The 19,433-nt window shown below is 37.7% G+C and overlaps 2 protein-coding genes across 2 annotated transcripts; one reads left to right on the forward strand and one right to left on the reverse strand.

Annotated features, from left to right (window-relative positions):
- Nucleotides 1-232: 232 nt before the first annotated feature.
- On the reverse strand, nucleotides 233-8,455 carry LOC137731530 (ammonium transporter 1 member 1-like). The gene is made up of 2 exons (XM_068470653.1): nucleotides 7,957-8,455; nucleotides 233-1,478 (listed from the first exon to the last, which is right to left on the reverse strand). The coding sequence occupies exons 1-2, from the start codon at nucleotides 8,352-8,354 to the stop codon at nucleotides 359-361; spliced, it is 1,518 nt and encodes a 505-aa protein (XP_068326754.1). The 5' UTR covers nucleotides 8,355-8,455; the 3' UTR covers nucleotides 233-358.
- A 5,057-nt stretch (nucleotides 8,456-13,512) lies between these two features.
- On the forward strand, nucleotides 13,513-19,419 carry LOC137731496 (carboxyl-terminal-processing peptidase 2, chloroplastic-like). Its single transcript, XM_068470615.1, has 14 exons — nucleotides 13,513-13,829; nucleotides 14,569-14,671; nucleotides 14,762-14,926; nucleotides 15,026-15,175; nucleotides 15,620-15,702; nucleotides 15,897-16,105; nucleotides 16,558-16,626; nucleotides 17,012-17,130; nucleotides 17,476-17,551; nucleotides 17,670-17,711; nucleotides 18,380-18,488; nucleotides 18,792-18,889; nucleotides 18,969-19,062; nucleotides 19,140-19,419. The coding sequence occupies exons 1-14, from the start codon at nucleotides 13,713-13,715 to the stop codon at nucleotides 19,257-19,259; spliced, it is 1,554 nt and encodes a 517-aa protein (XP_068326716.1). The 5' UTR covers nucleotides 13,513-13,712; the 3' UTR covers nucleotides 19,260-19,419.
- Nucleotides 19,420-19,433: the final 14 nt, after the last annotated feature.

Below are 19,433 nucleotides of genomic sequence, written 5' to 3' on the forward strand. Positions count from 1 at the left end.
GGCAAAGCACTCGTACTTTTCTGCGGATGGAAGCATACAAATAACAAAATCAGCACAACCCCCAATGATAATATGAAATCATTAAGATCACCGGATTAAGAGATCTCTTCTACCATGGTCATCGAATCAAGTGATTCAGATTCTTAAAATTTTAATATGAAATCACTAAGATATGTCTGTGGAGGGAGATTTTAAACTGGTAATTGAAGTGTGATTGAAGGGAGATTCAAAATACCATGGAGAATTCGATCTATTGTTAGGGGGATTAGAATCACATCTTTCGGAATACAAAATCTTACCGATAATAATAATAACATTTTTAAAAAACATAAAATTTAATACGGAAATTAGATTCTATCTAAACAGACGGGGGCGTGGACGAAGTATTCGGTTCGACTACTTTTCTAAGCTGAATCACGTTAGGCTTCTCCGAGTCCTCATCGTCGTGGTACACGTAAGCAAACCCGCCGTGCCGGGTCAGATCCATACCCGCCATTTCGTCCTCAGCCGAGATCCTCAACAGCTTCAGCTTGTGCAGCACAAAGAACAAGGGCCCCATCGTAGCGCTCACCCACCCAATAATCACCACTATCTGGATCAAGTGGGCCCCCAGCAGCTTCCCTCCGCCCCCCATAAACAACCCGTAAGGCCGCCCCTCTTGTCCCGGATACACCTCGTTCACGTACTTCTCCGTCGCAAACAGCGCCGTAAAAATAATCCCCCACGCGCCGCACCCACCGTGAAGCTGCGCCGCCTCCAGCGGGTCGTCGTATTTCAACTTCTCCGCCAATTTGTTGCACGAGATCAAAACGATAGCGGCGACGAATCCGCATACTATCGCCGCCCACGGTTCGACAACAGAGCATCCCGCCGTTATCGCCGCGAATCCGCCCAGAAGACCGTTACAAACGTCCGTTACGTTCCAGTGACCGGATAGGATTCTTTTTCCGAAGAGAGTGGTGAGAGCGGCGGTGCATCCGGCGAGAGTTGTGGTGACGGCGGTCCGACCCACGGCTGACCACATCCCGTAATAGGATCCGGATGACCCGTAGGGACTCAGGATCTTGGTAAACGAACCCGGGTTGAACCCGTACCATCCGAACCAGAGTAAAAACGTGCCGAGAACAACGAGAGAAGCGCTATGTCCGCGGAGAGCGACGGCGCGGCCGGAGTGGTCGAACCGACCCATTCGGGGGCCTTCGATGAAAGCTCCCCAGAGACCGGCGATGCCTCCGACCATATGGACCACACCCGACCCGGCAAAATCGATGACTCCGGTTCCGAATAAGAGGTTTTCGGTATTTCCGGCGCTAGCCCAGCCGTCGACTGACCAGAACCAGTGCGAGACGACCGGGTAGACGAAGCCGGTTAGGAAGGATGAGTAGATGAGGTAGGCGACGAACTGAGTCCTCTCGGCAATGGATCCGCTCGTGATTCCGGCGGCGGCGATGGCAAAGGCCCACTGGTAGAGGAAGTGGCTGTAGTGTTGGTGTTTTTCAAATAAAGAATCTAACCCAATTAAATACAAGGAACTACAATTAACATCACAATCAAATACAGCATTGACTCTATAGAAACAATCTGTAAAACTTACTTGATGAATTCATAGTAAATGGTTCTTGAATTAGCCTTCTCCTCTCTGGCAATTGGTGTTCAGTTTCAATAGGGAAAACTTCTTAATGAACATAATCGTGAGAGGAGAGACCAAATCCATATATCTATCCAACTGTTGACAGTTTCCTCCTATTAAGGAAAACTGTCATCCCATTATGTGAGTGGCGTAAACCACTCCCTCAGAGTTCTATTCCCAATCAATTTTGATATAAATAATTATATTATTTATCTCCTAATACATGTATAATTCTATTTCTTATTTAATATAATACAGATAAAATGATGTGGCAAACTCACACACATGGTAAAATCTTACATTCTCCCACATGAGTGCAGCCTCATCATTTCCGAAATAGTATTACATCCAATAAGGCAATAGTGATCACGGAATCATACTCATGTATACCAGAATTTTCAATAACTCTCCACATCAATACAATTACAGGACTATAGAAAACTTGACACAACCATTCTTGTACCAGCACTCTACAATCACTTAGTAATCATATCAAGTGTCATCATTGTAATTAGGGAATCGATGTGTGAAAACTTTGGTACCAATAAAGCTCCCACATTTTGGTCCTTTTAATGTCATAGACATTCCAAAATTTCTTAATAGTTTTGCAAAACACAATCAACAATACTAGGTCCAAGTGAAAATTACTCCATAAGAAATTACCAACATAATGTAATTTGCTTACAAGAAATAAAACTCATCTATAACACAGATAAGTCCACTGTCTAGTTAACAACATGAAGAGTTGAAACAAAAAAAAGAAAACAGTACCTTTCTCCCACATTCAAACTAGATCAAGAGATGCATGTAGGCCCATCTTTGGCACCAATCTCTGGAAGGTTGTAACGTTCACTGCCTTCGTCAAAGGGTCTGCAATCATATTATGAGTACTAATGTGCTCTATGTCAATGACCTTATCTCTGACCTTGTCTTGAACCACCAAATACTTGATGTCAATAAGCCTTGAAGCTTCAGAACGCTTGTTGTTCTTAGCAAAGAAAACAGTTGAGCTATTGTCACAATATAGCTTCAATGGTCGTTCTATGTTTTTGACAATTTTCATATCCAATATCATATTCCTAAGCCAGTTAGAATGTCTAACAGCTTCAAAGCATCCAATATACTCAGACTCCATGGTTGATACTGCTCGAGTCTTTTGTTTCTGGCTCTTCCATGAAACAGCACCATTTGCCAAGAGAAAAATGTATCCACTTGTTGACATACGATCGTCAATATCTCCACCCAAATCAGCATCACTATAACACACTAAATCAAGGGAATCTACATGATTATATATCAGCATGTAAGACTTGGTTTTCTGCAGATACCTCAAAATCTTTTTGGCTGAATTCCAATGAGAGACACCTGGATTTTGTTGAAATCTTCCCAACACACTTACTGCAAAGGCCAAATCTGGTCGAGTACATACCTGAGCATACATGACACTTCCAACCAATGAGGCATAAGGCTTATCCTTCATGGTTTCGATTTCATAATCTGTTTTGGGACACTGATCAACCGAAAATTTGTCTCCCTTGCCAATAGGAACATCACCACCAGAACATGCTTCCATATTGAATCTCCTTAGAACTTTGTTTATATAGTTTTGTTGAGACAATCCCAATACTCTTTTCGCTCTATTTCTGACTATTTCGATGCCCAAAACATAATTAGCCTCTCCCAAATCTTTCATATCAAAATTGTTGGCTAACATGCTTTTTGTCTCTTGCAATAACTGAAAATCTGAGCTAGCAAGCAATATGTCATCCACATAAAGAACAAGAAAAATGAAATTGGATTTCACCATCTTCATGTAGATACAATTATCAATTTTATTTTCAACAAAACCAGAAGAAGAAACCACGTTATCAAATTTGAGATACCACTGTCTCGAAGCCTGCTTGAGACCGTAAATAGATTTGTTCAGTTTACATACCAGATTTTCTTTCCCCCTTTCAACAAATCCAGGTGGTTGAACCATATAAATATCTTCATCCAAGCTGCCATTGAGAAAAGCAGTTTTCACGTCCATTTGATGCAAGTGAAGATCAAAATGAGCTGTAAGAGCCATAATTATTCTTAAAGAATCTTTTGTAGAAACTGGTGAAAAAGTCTCATTATAATCCAAACCCTCTTTCTGAGTAAACCCCTTGGCTACAAGTCTGGCCTTGTGCCTCTCAATTCTTCCTTGTGAGTCACGTTTGGTCTTAAAAACCCATTTACATCCTATAGGCTTAATTGTAGGATTAGGAATTTCTAAGGACCACACCTTGTTTTTCTGCATAGATGCCAATTCATCTTCCATAGCCGTAAGCCAAAAGGCAGCTTTATCACTTTGCATAGCTTGTTGAAAAGAAGTAGGATCATCATCATCTCCCAAATCATATTCGACTTCCTGTAAGTAAACCAAATAGTCATCAGAAATTGCTGACTTCCTTGGTCTTTGAGACTTTCTCAGAACTGGTGCAGTTACTATGTTTTCTTCTTGTGGCTGTAATGGTTGCATATCAGCAATCTGAGGTGGAACTACATTGATTTCAGGTTGTTGAGTGGATGTAACCTGATTCTCAAAAGCTACACTTTGCATGGAAATGGGCAGAGATATGGTATTGCTGGAAGATGGCCCTTGTGTTTCATCAATTTCCTCAAAAACATATGAATTCTTGGATTGACAGTGGAGTGTATTGAAATCCTCAATGAACTTTGCATTATTTGTCTCAGAAATTCGAGTATGAGAATGAGGACAATAGAATTTAAATCCCTTTGACTTCTCTGAATAACCCACAAAATAACAACTGGTCGTTCTTGGATCAAGCTTCCTTTCATTAGGATTATAAAGTCGTGCTTCTGCTCTACAACCCCAAGTGTGAAAATGAGCTAAGCTTGGTTTCCTGCTTGTCCAGATTTCAAATGGAGTAGAGTGAACAGATTTGCTAGGAACACGATTAAGAATATAGTTGGCAGTCTTTATAGCTTCTCCCCATAAGAATTCTGGCAATTGAGAATGAGATAGCATGCTTCTTACCATGTCTTTCAACGTTCTATTTCTCCTCTCAGCTACTCCATTTTGATGTGGGGTTCCCGGAGTTGTATATTGTGCCACTATCCCTTGTTGTTGGAGAAACAAGGCAAAAGGTCCCTTTTGTTGCCCACTTTCTGTGTACCTGCCAAAAAATTCCCCTCCTCTATCTGACCTAACAACTTTAATAGACTTTTCTAATTGTTTTTCAACTTCTAGTTTAAAGACTTTAAAACAATTGAAAACTTGAGACTTTTCAGAAATTAAATAAAGATAAGTGAACCGTGAAAAATCATCAATAAATAGAACAAAATAGAGATTACCACAGATAGTCTTTGCTGGAAATGGGCCACAAACATCTGTGTGTATTATTTCTAATAAGTTACTGCTTCTAGTTGAACCTAGCTTCTTAGTATTTGTGGTTTTGCCTTTAAAACAATCAATGCATGACTCTAAATCAGTAAAATCCAATTCTGGCAGCATACTAGATTTCATTAAACGTTTCATTCTATCCTTGGAGATATGCCCCAATCTCCTATGCCAAAGCATAGATGACTTATCATTAGAGAGCACTCTCTTAGGAGCAGAATTTTCAATATTGAAACATTCTTGAACATAAGTACATTGAAGCTGCCATAAATCCCCATTTGGAAAAGCATAACCAAGTAAATTATCAAATTGGTTCTTATGAAAAAGTCTGATGCTTTCATTATCTCCGATAAAAGAAAAACCATCCATTACAAACTTAGAAACTGAAAATAAATTCCTTCTCATAGAAGGTACATATAAGACATTGTTCAAAGTTAAAATAAAACCAGAAGACAACTCTAATTTGATACTTCCAACAGACTCGACATCTACTTTTGTCCCATTTCCAACAAACACTCTGTAGGCCTCTCTACTTGGTTCCCTCTGGCTTTTGAATCCCTGCAATGAATTAGTGATATGGACAGTGCAACCAGTATCAAACCACCATGAATTTTGAGGTACAAAAACTAAATTTGATTCAACAGTAACAAAAACATCAACAATTTTGATACCTTTCTTAATCAACCAAGCCTTAAAACCAGCACAATCTCTTCTAAGATGTTCAGTTGACTGACAAAAATGACATTTTTTGACACAAGCTTTACTCACTTTCAGATTAGAGGAAGGAACATTTTTAGCAAAGACACCAAAGTTTTGAGCACCCTTTTTAGTTCCAGAAGAAGAACCTGCTTTGAATTTTACAGATTTGATTGGAAAGTTCCCAGCATTTCCAAATTTGTTGAATGCAGCAGCCTTCTTCCCTTTTCCCATATTCACAAGGTTGACAGCTTCTTCCTTGCCTTTCTTGAGCCTTTCTTCCTCTTGACAACAGATTGCAATCAGTTCATTAACACTCCAGGATTCCTTTTGTGTGTTGTAGTTGATTTTGACCTGTTCATATTCAGCTGATAAAGAACCAAGTGCCATGTGCACTAGAAATTGCTCAGAAATCGGCACATCCAAGTTGTTCAGCTTGTTGGCAATATTGACAAGCTTGAGTAGGTGTTCTCTGATGCTCCCAATCCCATCAAACTTGGCAGAAGTGAGAGAGGATAAATAAGACCCTGCCTCCACTTTATCTGACCTCTTGTATTTTTCCTCAATAGCTGTCAAATAATCCTTAGCCAAATCACATGAAGGTATGCCTCCTCTAATATGTTCCTCCATAGCACTTTGCATAATAAGCAGGGACATTTCATTTGCTCTTTCCCATTTTTCAAATGCATCTTTCTGTTCTTTTGTACTCTCGGTAGTCAAGGCATGTGGCTTAGGCTGCTTGAAAGCAATCGCAAACTCCAAAAGTCCCAGATTCATGTCAATTTGCTGCTTCCATGTTTTGAAGTTGTTCCCATTTAATTTCTCAATATTGATGAGATTCAGAATATTGAGACCTGAAAGTTGTTCAGAATTTCGTAAGTGTTTGAATTTCATAATATCTATGACAAGAAAGTTGAACAAGCTTTCTCCATATTCAACTATAGAAACTGGTTACACCTTTGGGCAAGAAACCATTCTATATATTTAGATGAACATTCAAACATTTGCATAGCCAAGAATAAAGCACCAGAAATTATGTCAATCCACACCTTTAGGCAAGAAGAACAATACATAATCCAAGTTTTCCATTGCTCACTATACATTAGCTTATGACTAATCCCAGCAAAAACAACCCCTTTGGAGGCTAATTTTACTTGTTACAGTTCATAAACCATAATCTGGTTAAACGAAACTTGATTTCTTAAGAGCAAAATTTCAAATAAACCACTTTGGTAGCAAATTGAACATCTTAATAAAACCAACCCAGAATTCATATTTTGTCGATCCAAGATATTGACAAAAAACAAAAAAAAAATTTACAGAAGGCCATCAGACAAATCAATTCAACTAAATTTGATTTCCAATGAATTCTAATATGATTCAGACAAGGTTCACAACTATAACCATAATCGAAAACGAACTCAAAATAAACGATTACAGTAATAATTTTAAACAAAATGTAAACTTTATCTGATTTAATTAGACAAGATTATAGAATTTTGATGAAATAATGATCGAAATGGCAGAAAACTAAATTAAGGTCCATACCTTTAATATAAGACGAAAAGTAGAGTTGATAACATTGAGATCAATCTCAAATATCAAGATCAGAAAAGAAAAAAAAAATTGAACAGCCGCCATATAAGAATTGAAGAGAAGAAGTTCATTGTTATACCCCGAACAGCGGAAGAAAAGTGAAGTTTTATACCCAAAAGACAAACGGCACCGTTTCAGCTTTATATTCTTTAAGTCAAAATAATTGAGTTCATGATTTAAGTGGTGGCTCTGATACCACATGTTGGTGTTTTTCAAATAAAGAATCTAACCCAATTAAATACAAGGAACTACAATTAACATCACAATCAAATACAGCATTGACTCTATAGAAACAATCTGTAAAACTTACTTGATGAATTCATAGTAAATGGTTCTTGAATTAGCCTTCTCCTCTCTGGCAATTGGTGTTCAGTTTCAATAGGGAAAACTTCTTAATGAACATAATCGTGAGAGGAGAGACCAAATCCATATATCTATCCAACTGTTGACAGTTTCCTCCTATTAAGGAAAACTGTCATCCCATTATGTGAGTGGCGTAAACCACTCCCTCAGAGTTCTATTCCCAATCAATTTTGATATAAATAATTATATTATTTATCTCCTAATACATGTATAATTCTATTTCTTATTTAATATAATACAGATAAAATGATGTGGCAAACTCACACACATGGTAAAATCTTACATGTAGTCGAAACCGGTGGCGGAGGGGACTTTGCTGAGGCCGAAGAAGTGGTGGCCGATGAAGCCGTTGGAGGGGCCGCCGAAGGCGAACGCGAAGCCGAAGAGGTAGTAGAAGAGGCCGCCGGCGGCAGCGTCGAGGACGTTGGTGAGCATGATGTTCATGGTGTTCTTTGCGCGGACGGAGCCAGCACAGAGCATGGCGAACCCGAGCTGCATTGAGAAGACAAGGTAAGCGGAGAAGAGGAGGTAGGTGGTGTCGACGGCGTAGGCGGTGTCGGAGAGCTTGGTGGAGACGCCGGCGATTTGGTCGCAGATGAAGTGAGCTGCGCCGGTGGAGTTGGGCCCCAGGAGGTCGGCCAGCTGGGTGGCCGAGCAGTCTAGTGTTGCCCACGTCGCCATTGGAGCAGTAAGCGAGAGAAGGAAGGGAGAGAGAGGCGAAGTTGGAGTAGTCTGCTCCCTGTAGAAGTGTAGTTGGCGTCGGATATTTGTTGTACGGTATAAATATTTTTGGGGGGGGGGGGGGGGGGGGGGGGGGGTGGGCGGGGGCGGAGGGGGAGGAGAGAGACTGTGTTTTGACTTGGAGGTTGCACTTTTCTTGGAGCAGTGTGGGGTGACGTCTAAGACTCTAACTCGTGCGGTGGTCATACATGATTTGATGACTTTTTGGACTCCGATCCCCTGCAGCTGATTTGGTTTTGGAAAGATTGGAATATACGGTCAGGATTCAGATACATGAATCTCTCTTCTGGGTTTTACTGAATTAATTAGTAGCTGAGCTTAATTTGATAAGCTAAAGTACAAAAAACTACCTCAATTATTAGGATCACGACAGTTTCATACCTCATTTTTTAAAATTGACAATGTTATATCGCATCTTACGAATTTGTAACAATGTCATACCTCTATCAATTTTTTTTGTTAGTTTTTCTGTTAAATGCTGACGTGACAAGAAACGGGGACCACTTTCTATTAAAAAATTAATAAAATATTATTAAAAACTAAAACAAATATTTAATATTTTTTAAATATTAAAATAATAAATAAAAGTAAAATTAAAAAAAAAAGGGTAAAATACAAAAAACTACCTCAACTATTGGGATCACGACAGTTTCATACCTCATCTTTTAAAATTGACAATGTTATACCGCATCTTACGAATTTGTGACAATGTCATACCTCCGTCAATTTTTCTGTTAGTTTTTTTGTTAAGTGCTAACGTGGCTTGATTCGGGACCTACTTTCTATTAAAAAATTATTAAAAACTAAAAAACAATTATTTAATATTTTTTAAATATTAAAATAATAATAAAAAGCAGAAAAAAAAACCCTCATTTCGTCCCTCCCGTCCCCCCTCCTCCCTCCTCTCTCCTCTCCCCATCTTCATCTTCTTACCCCACCTGCAAATCCCAACAAAAAAAAAAAATATATATCCAATTTGTCTTCCTCCCACACCCACACTCTCCCTCCTGCAACCCAGAAAAAAAAAAAACAAAAAAACCCAGATCCCGTCGGCGGGAAGATGGGTGAGCAGAGAAGGTGGAGGATGGGTGCGGAAGAGGATGTGGAGAATAGATGAAAGTGGTGGATTTGGGGTTTGATGGGTTTTCAATTTTTTTTTTCCCTTCTTTTTTTCCTCTTCTTCTTCCTCCTTCTTCTTCCTCCACAGGGGAGTTGATGGTTTTTCAAAAAAAAAAAAAAAAAAATTTCCTTCCTCCTTATTTTCCTTCTCCTTCTTCTTCTTCTACTTCTTCTTCTTCCTCCTTCTCCTTCTTCTTCTCCTTCTTCTTCTCCTTCTTCTTCTTCCTCTTCTTCTTCTTCCTCCTTCTCCTTCTTCTTCTTCTTCCTCCTTCTCCTTCTTCTTCTCCTTCTTCTTCTTCCGCAGGGGGGGTGTTGATGGGTTTTCAATTTTTTTTTAATTTTTTCTTCCTCTTCTTCTTCTTCTTCCTCCTCCTTTTCTTCCTCTTCTTCTTCTTCCTCCTTCTCCTTCTCCCTTCTTCTTCTTCCGCGTCGACAGGGGGTGGAATTTTTTTTTTTTTTTTCCTTCCTCCTTTTTTTCCTCTTCTTCTTCTTCTTCCTCCTCCTCCTCCTCCTCCTTCTCCTTCTTGTTCTTCCGCAGGGGGGTTGTTGGGTTTTCAAAATTTTTTTATTTTTTTTATTTTTGGGTTTGCAGGTGGGGGGAAGAAAATGAAGATGGGGAGAAGAGAGAGGAGGGGGGAGGGGGAGGGGAGGGACGAACGGATGGTTTTTTTTTCTTTTTTTTCCTCTGCTTTTTATTATTATTTTAATATTTAAAAAATATTAAATATTTGTTTTGTAGTTTTTAATAATTTTTTAATAGAAAGTATGTCCCTAATAATTTTTTAATTGACGGAGGTATGACATTGTCACAAATTCGTAAGATGCGGTATGACATTGTCAATTTTAAAAGATGAGATATGAAACTGTCGTGACCCCAATAGTTGAGGTAGTTTTTTGTACTTTACCCTTTTTTTTTAATTTTACTTTTTTTTATTATTTTAATATTTAAAAAATAGTAAATATTTTTAAAAAATAGTAAATATTTTTTTTAGTTTTTAATAATATTTTATTAATTTTTTAATAGAAAGTGGTCTTCGTCTCTTGCCACGTCAGCATTTAACAGAAAAACTAACAGAAAAATTGACGGAGGTATGACATTGTCACAATTTCGTAAGATGCGGTATGACATTGTCAATTTTAAAAGATGAGGTATGAAACTGTCATGACCCCAATAGTTGAGGTAGTTTTTTGTACTTTACCCTTTTTTTTTTTTTTGGAGGTAATAATTACTTTATGGCGGTTAACTTTTTGTTGTTAATTTAGAAAAGAGTAATGCTATTTTTATCATAATTTTATATTATATTTTTTTACTATCTTAGGTGGCAGATGAGTTAGACAAGCTACATCATTTAATTTCAATCTTTTTATTAATTAAAATACTTAAATAATCTTAGGTGGAAGAATAAAATTTCTCATATACCACAATCATCAATTAATTAACAATATTTTTATTAATTATTGATTAAATGTTAATTAATGTAGATGATGTGGCTATCCAACTCATTTGCCACCTAAGATGGTAAAGAAATGTAGTATAAAATTATGGTAAGAATAACATTATTGTTTAGAAAATGTAAAGCATACGAAGTTAATTGAGACCCGTGTTTTGGTTCTATCGGTTTTCCACATACTAATCGTATTTTATCAATAGAAAATAAAAAGCATATAAGCTTGATCAACATAATTAATTATTTAGGAGTAGGACGAGATATGCAACGGAATTACTTATGGGTTGGTTTAAGTGACTAGAGAAGATGAAAAATGAGTTTTCAAGTGCGATACATTCAGAGATATCAGCGTTATAAGTGAAAGCGAAGAAACAAACAATCTCAAAATAAAAATACAACAGATTAATGTAGTTCATCGTAAAAGCATGTATAATGATGAGGTCAATAATCTCAAGTTGCTTCTATTGATAACATGTGAAAATGTATCATCATTCTGAACATAAGTTAATCATGAAATGATATTTTACAAACATTTCATATATTATCTAATCTAGTTTAATCTAGGGATAAAAATATTATTTAAAGTCATCTCATTAAATGTTATATGTTAAAGCCGTCTCATTAAATGTTGTACACTTAAATAATAAGTCCAATGAATATGTAACTAAGAGAATATAATCTTAAAAAGTTAAATTCATGAGGCATTTCTCATTCATACACATATCTTAAACGTTCCTAATCATTTATTGACTCTCACCGAACAAACGGAGATGAAAAATGAGTGTCTTAACTCTCATCACCCAAATCTCACAAATTACAACCCTAAACCAAACAAGTAGAGAATCCAAACAAATAGAGTATTCTCTCCCAAATTGATCTCTAACTCTCAAACTCACAAATTGTCAAATGAATGAGCCATGAATTTGCCATACTCATGACTCCAAACCCTAAACTAATGGAGAGACACACAAAATTAACTAATGGCGAGGCACACAAAATAAACTATGGCGAGGCACACAAAATAAACTAACCCAGTTGGATCAATGACTCAAAGATGGCATGATTAAGCAAATAATTGCTTGCTTAAGTGAGGCATGGTGTGAAAGCTAGAAGTTTATTAGTTTAGCATGAGAGAGAGAGAGAGAGAGAGAGAGAGAGAGAGAGAGAGTTTGCATGGATACATGATATTCTTAGTTGGGTAATCTGGACTTCCTAGGGTAATAACAATGCTTCTAATGGTTGGGATGCTAAGAGGGAGGTTATGGAAAACACTAAGGTTGCAGAGGTGATGCTTCCTGAGTTTTGAGGTTGCTTACACTTAGGGAGAGACTTCCCTAGCTTGGTGCATTACAATCCTTAATTCTGTCAAACGTTCTATCTCTCTCTGGCCTCCTTATCTAAGGTCCCTAACCTCCCTTTTGTAGGTGAATGATTCTTTTCCAGGCTTCCTAAGGAATCTCTAGTTGTGGCTAAGTCATCCACCTTCTTTCTTCTAGCGCAGCTACAACCTTCCCTTTTAGTGTAAAATAGATGAGTGTTGCTTATCAAGGCACTACTTTCCCGGTTCAGCTTCCACATACGTTACTTATGGTAACTCATCTCTTGGCTTTCTTTCGCCATTCTTTTGTGTGAGTTAGGAAGGAAAAATCAACCTCTCTTCATTAAATGCATGCTTCGTTGGGCTTTCATGTGACTTACTTAGGGTTTGGTGCCTTCCTAACTAGATTGGTTGGCTTGCTAGGGAAAGAAGGAAAGGTTTGCACGCTCTCAAACCTACCCACGTGGACTTCAAAGCTTATGGGCTTGAATCTTTCAGCCTGCAAGCAGTCCAAAGTCTTCCATAATATTGACTCTGTGTAGGTCCGATAAACTTCCGTAACCATCACACTACAATTCACTTGACAAGCTCCAAACATAATGATTAGCAGGACAAAACTAGGCGTAACGAATATGCATGGGTCGCATGAGCGTGTGGTAATTTATCAAGGTTCTAAAAGACGCTAGGCGCTGGTCGGGCAGCGGGCTGGGGCCTAGCGCCTAGGCGGACTTAATTAAATAAATTATATTTCGTGTAAATAAGTGTTTGTTTATATTTAAAATATATATGATTTCATCATAAACTACAAAATGGAATGAAATATATATTATGAACTATTGGAACATAATGAAAACATGAACAAGTATATAATGTGTGTTCTTTTAAGTATTCAACAAGTATCTTACAATTTATTGAAAAAATAAAATGCAAAATGAAAGTTATCTATTTTCTATCTAAGTGAGTCGCAACCTAGGCAGGAGTTTAGGCGGGTCTGGGCGGGCTAGGCGGGTGCCTTATATGTCTAGACGTCATTTTTTAATTTTCAAACGTTTAAGCATTAATCGGGACGGTGACCAACCGTCTAGGGCCGCGCCTAGGCAGCCCTAGGCGGGGATTTTTAGAAGAGGGGAATTTATACAAATGCACGCTTAAAATAGAGGGTTTGGTACTGAGTGAATTGTCAGGGCGCCATATTTTGTTCCACATTTACTTTTTGAAATTATTTTCCTTTAGTTCCTTGTTTGGAATATGAGTTTCGCGAAAGGATAAGGCTTGTGCCCCGAGATTTATTTGTCGCTCACTTATAATTAACGAATCTTTATCTTCATAATCCAAACAGTTTATTTTATTTATCATGGTCTGAAGAGAATTAGAATCAGATAAAGTTGTAAATCGGGTCCAGACTCTCCATTCATGGATGTCCTCGCTAGCTCTGCAACTGCTTCTTCTTCATGCCCTCATTTACTAATTTCAAACTTCTACAAGAACCACTGTAGCTCCGCCTCCATGGCCGCCGCTCGTCCACCTCAGGTACTCCTCATTGATTCCTATCTAATTCATGCCTCATTTTAGCTTTCTTTCACCGGGCATAACCCACAATTACGAATTTAGAGAACAACATAGTTGCCAAATTACGTTCTAATCATAAAATTCTAAAGCTTTTCGCTTTTCCTCTGTTGGGTCAATCAAATTGTGGTGAATGCTGAAAACTTTGTACTCAAAGATTGCACTTTGTTGCAATTATTATTATTTGTGTAACACAAAAATAGAGTTGTAATTCTTTATTTGTAGAAGGAAATATATAAAAATGATAACTGGAGGACACGTGTTGACACCATAAAGAACTGTATCTCATTTTACTTTTGATAAGCCATCCTTTAAGTGTTGGTGATGCTCACCATCACATTGATTGCCGTTGGATGAATTTAAATTGCTTCGCACGTGCAGTAAGAAGATGGCTTGCTTTGCCATTACAACTTTGTATGTGTAAGCTACTGATTTTTGTTTGCATACTCTAACTCATTTTACCAAGAAAGATGTCTGATTCTCTGATCGTTTCTATAATTGTTTTTACGACATTATGGTTGTTATTATATCCATTCCGGTGGTTTAGTAATATCTTGTAACTTTCTCAGAGTCTTAATGTCGGAATTTGATCCTAAAGAGGCCTTCTGGCTCCTGAAAGATACTGCTCTATAATGTATGCCGGGCGTTATGTAGTTGTAATGGGAACACCCAAAGTTATTGTTTTCAATTGGAATCCTTGCAGTTGCTGCAGTGGAAGTATCTGCCAGTAAGGATCGTAGAAGCTCGAGCAAACTCTCCCTTAATGTGTATAATGACTATGTCGCTTAAGAGACCAATAAATTATGGTAACAGCAATGGGTACTTTTAACAGTTTCTTGAATCCATCAGTGTTGAGTTCAACCAGAGTTTTATTTGTCAGTGTGGTTTGTTTTCAGCAAATTATTGTAAGATCAAGAAAAAACTTCGATTGAAGAAATATGCTGGCAGTCTCCATGAAGTGATAAAATGTTCAGAAAAAATCAGACGACATATTTTTGTTTTTGTTGCTGGGCTGATGGTTGTCATGTCAGCTTCCCTTTCTGTTAGCAGTACTCCATCCTGTAAGTTTACTTTATACGGTAATATAGTAATGACAACCCAAAATTGTGCAGTGGTAAGAGGATTTACTCTAATTTGTTGTCCTTTATTAACTTTCCCAGGGTCTCTCACAGAAGAGAATCTTCTCTTCTTAGAGGCATGGAAGATGATTGACCGTGCATATGTTGACAAAAGTTTCAATGGACAAAGTTGGTTTCGGTACAGAGAAAATGCACTGCGCAATGAACCAATGAATGCACGAGAAGAGACATGTATGAATTCCTTCCTGCAGTCGGTGATATTGTATTGTGTGAAAATTACCTTACTAAAAGTAGCTCGAAATATTCCAAGGCTGTCCTTTTGAAAGTACACCTCTACAATGGTTCGCTGGACTTAGAAATATTTTTTGTACTATAAACTTTTGTATATGATACCCTATTTAACTCGATAGTTGGTTCTTCCGCCTTAATTGCAGAAACTGTTTGAGACTTTGAGATATCTAAAGTCCACAGTCACCTTAGTTTACTACTTATAATTTCTTTTTATGCCAAAGTCTCCCTTCACTTGATAAACCATTATTTTACTCAGCTATTTTGGTTTTGTATAAAAATGAGCAAGAGCTTCATGCCAGCTGGATCTCCTCATTTAATACTATACATATCTTTCCAGTTTCCAGTTTCTGCCTTTCTAAATCCTAGCGTTGTATGTTCATTTAGATATGGCAATTAGGAAGATGCTTGCCACATTGGAGGATCCTTTCACTCGGTTTCTGGAGCCTGAAAGGTTAAAGAGTCTACGGGTACAATGATTTTTCTTCTTATACTGTTAGTGTAGTTCATTTTAGCAGTTTAGCCTGAATAAGAATATGATGCACCATTAGACACTACATCAAACTCACTCTCAAATCACTTATTATATTAAGAAACATTTCTTCAGTTGAATTTGAATATAGTTATTGTTCCTGAAATCTGTTCATATCTTCTTCAAAGGCAGTCTGGAACTCGAGGTGCTCTTACAGGCATAGGGCTGTCAATTGGCTACCCTACACAACTTGATGGATCAGCTGCTGGTCTTGTTGTTATTTCAGCTTCCGCAGGAGGTCCGGCAAACAGGGCTGGCATCTTGTCTGGGGATGTTATTCTGGCGATTGATGATACAAGTACAGAAACAATGGGCATATATGATGCAGCAGAGCGGCTACAGTGAGTTTCATACACTTACTTCCATGTAACTTGTCATTGTTTTTTCATCTAAATGTTTATCCTCTAATACTGTAATGAGGAAATGCAATAATAATATAACTTACAATATTATGTATTTCTTAGCTGGAATTTTCATTGAAATTCTGTTCGTAAGATTAATCTAACATGGACATACACATAGACAAATTGCAGCTTTCTAGTCGAGTCCTTTCTGATATCTAAATGACTATAGTAGTAACTATCCATTAGTGCTAGGATATTCTAGGGATTGTTCACAAAATTTCTAGTTGGAAGCCATATCATTTAAAAACCTGGAGTAGCTCTCTATCTTGGGCCCTTTGAATTTGTGAGTGGGCTGGTGAATTGTAACAGGTGTTTCAGAATCATGATTCGTTTTTTCCCAGTAAAATTTTATTTATTTTCATTTATACCGTTTTTCCTAATTGTTACAGGGGATCTGAAGGAAGTTCAGTGAAACTAACCATTCGGAGTGGACCTGAAATAAAGCACCTGGATCTAATGTAGGTTCAGTTCTTCATTCATTCCTGCAGAAATACCGTAATATCAGTCTAAGGAATTATTCATTCTATTCCCAAAAGTGTTTGAAGATTATTGATTTGATAATATGTTGGTTTTAACTTTGTCATGGCATGCATTTGATAATTAGTTGGAATTAGTTTCATCATGTCATTTTAAGAATGCTTTTGGTCTAAGTTCTCATTTTATTTAGTGGCTCGCAATTGAGCTCCGTGTTTAACCACAGTCATCCCATTCGCTAAGACATTGAGCTACTGTTAAGTTGGGGATAGCACTTAGGACTGGGGTTAATGGTGATTTTACTTTTACTCAATTCAGAGTCCTTTATCCATTTTAAAATTATTTAAATGTCTTCTTGGTATATTCTAGGCGGGAGAAAGTTTCACTGAATCCTGTGAAGTCAAGACTATGTGCGGTGCCTGCTTCGGGAAAGGATTCCCCTAGGATTGGATATATCAAATTACCAACGTTCAATCAAAATGCATCTGGTAAGAAAAACTAGTAGTTGCAGAACTGATATAAGTTTTATGTATGATGGTATGGTGTTTTGATCTTCTCAAGCCCACTCTCACTGAGAAATGAATTCAGTTCTCTTGTGCTTCATTGTGAAGAAAACATTGCTCATTTTGTTTAAAACTTCATTTACTCAATGCTTCATAATCTTGTTAAGTACTTCATTCGTTTGAACTTGTTTGGATATGTACATAGTGTGTGTGTGTGTATATATATATATATATATATAGAGAGAGAGAGAGAGAGAGAGAGAGAGAGAGCGCTCATATTTTGACTGTCAATTTCCGCAATTTGGTCTAAGAACTTTGCATCCCATGTAGGTGCTGTCAAGGAAGCAATTAATACCTTAAGGAGTAATAATGTTAATGCCTTTGTATTGGATCTTCGAGACAATAGGTAATCATTATATCTCAACGTGGGTCTAGGTTATCATTAGCCTTCAACACGGCTCATGTAAATTTTGCCCTTTTGGAAGGCTTTCTGAAAGCTTAATATTCGCTTAATTTTGGTGCAGTGGTGGTCTTTTCCCAGAAGGAATTGAGATTGCTAAGATTTGGTAAGTTGCCGCGGACAATTGTGGGAAACTAAACTGTTTATAATTATTGCTTTTCACTTACCGAGTCGATTTGGAGTTATTTTTAAGACGGGGAATAGCAAAGTTTTTGCTGCATATTTAATTATGGAACTGAGATAACCAATGTTTGCACTTAGTCATAGCCATACGATACAGATTTTGATACTCTGACCTTATTCCTATATATCATGTCCCAAATATCAAATTTATATATATCAGCACGCATTTTTTATACACATGAAAGTTTTGGACTCATATTACATGTACGAAAATACTAGCCAGCAATCCTTTACAACGCACCGTATTGATTGCAATGCATACATGTATTTGGGCTTAAAAGGGATTCATGCGATCTGCTGAAAGTGTGGGAGGCATGCTTCTTTCATGTGTCTCTTAATTCAACCCAGCAAGGTTTAAGAAGACAATCCCTCGAAAGCCACTGGATTACTAGATCGCAATCATGCTGCTTGAGTGGTCTTTTCATTCATATTCAAAACCGTTATGTTTGATCCTTTTATGCAGCACAAATTCTTACAATTCAACTTTGTAACAAAAGTAAAAAAACATTGTTTGTCTTTCAAGTATTAAGCTTGCACTTCCTTATATCAGATCCAAATTTTGTAAATTCATGATTAGATGTTTTTTTCCAGGTTGGACAAAGGTGTGATTGTATATATTTGTGATAGTCGTGGTGTTCGAGATATATATGACACCGATGGAAGCAAAGCAGTAGCGACTTCAGAACCCCTAGTTGTGCTGGTACATGTTTATTTAGTAATACGATTAAGTAGATTTGGTCAGTGATATTCCTCAATGCTCGGGCAAACATTTGCATATGCTATTATTAATGGTGCAGGGTTGTCATCATTTAGATTATCTGTTGTCAAGCTCCGGTCTGTCTCGCTGTGCTGTTTAATGCTGGAATCAGTTTTTCGTTTCTGATATTTTGTCTTATTAAAAAGGAACCTTTCTATAGTGTGTTCCTGTGCGTTCCTATGAAACATTATGTTTGAAGAATTGCTTGGTGATATTTGGTGTGTGTATCAACTGAGATTTCTTCAGGTGAACAAGGGAACTGCTAGCGCAAGCGAAATCTTAGCTGGGGCATTGAAAGACAATAAACGTGCTGTGTTATTTGGAGAACCCACATTTGGGAAAGGGTAATCTCTTTTGCTCCTACACAGCTCCCATGAATAAAATCGTGTATTCCTGACATAAGTCATCCATCCGACTACGCAGCAAGATTCAGTCCGTTTTTGAGCTGTCCGATGGCTCTGGCTTGGTTATTACAGTCGCTCGTTATGAGACACCTGCGCACACAGACATTGATAAGGTCTGATGCGGTCTCTTGTTCTCCCCATATACTGTATTCGTGTTGCTCTCGGTTAACTTTGTTCCCATTACTTATAGGTCGGTGTGATTCCAGACCATCCCCTGCCTACCTCATTCCCCAAAGACGAGGAGGCTTTTTGTAGCTGCCTCCAGGACCCTGCATCTGCTTGCAACAAGGTCGAGCTATTTGCACGATGACCGCAGTTTTTGTGTACATTCGCATTGTTTACAGTACAGGAAATCACAATTTTTTACAGATGCAGTTTAACATTCTTTCAAGGTTTCATTTGAATTTGTAAACAAATAGCAATATTTGATTAATGGTATTCGATTCAAGAAATTTACGATGTGAATATTTCAGTATTCAACCAA

Source organism: Pyrus communis, chromosome 4, assembly GCF_963583255.1.
Source record: "Pyrus communis chromosome 4, drPyrComm1.1, whole genome shotgun sequence".
In the NCBI taxonomy this organism is placed as follows: Eukaryota; Viridiplantae; Streptophyta; class Magnoliopsida; order Rosales; family Rosaceae; genus Pyrus; species Pyrus communis.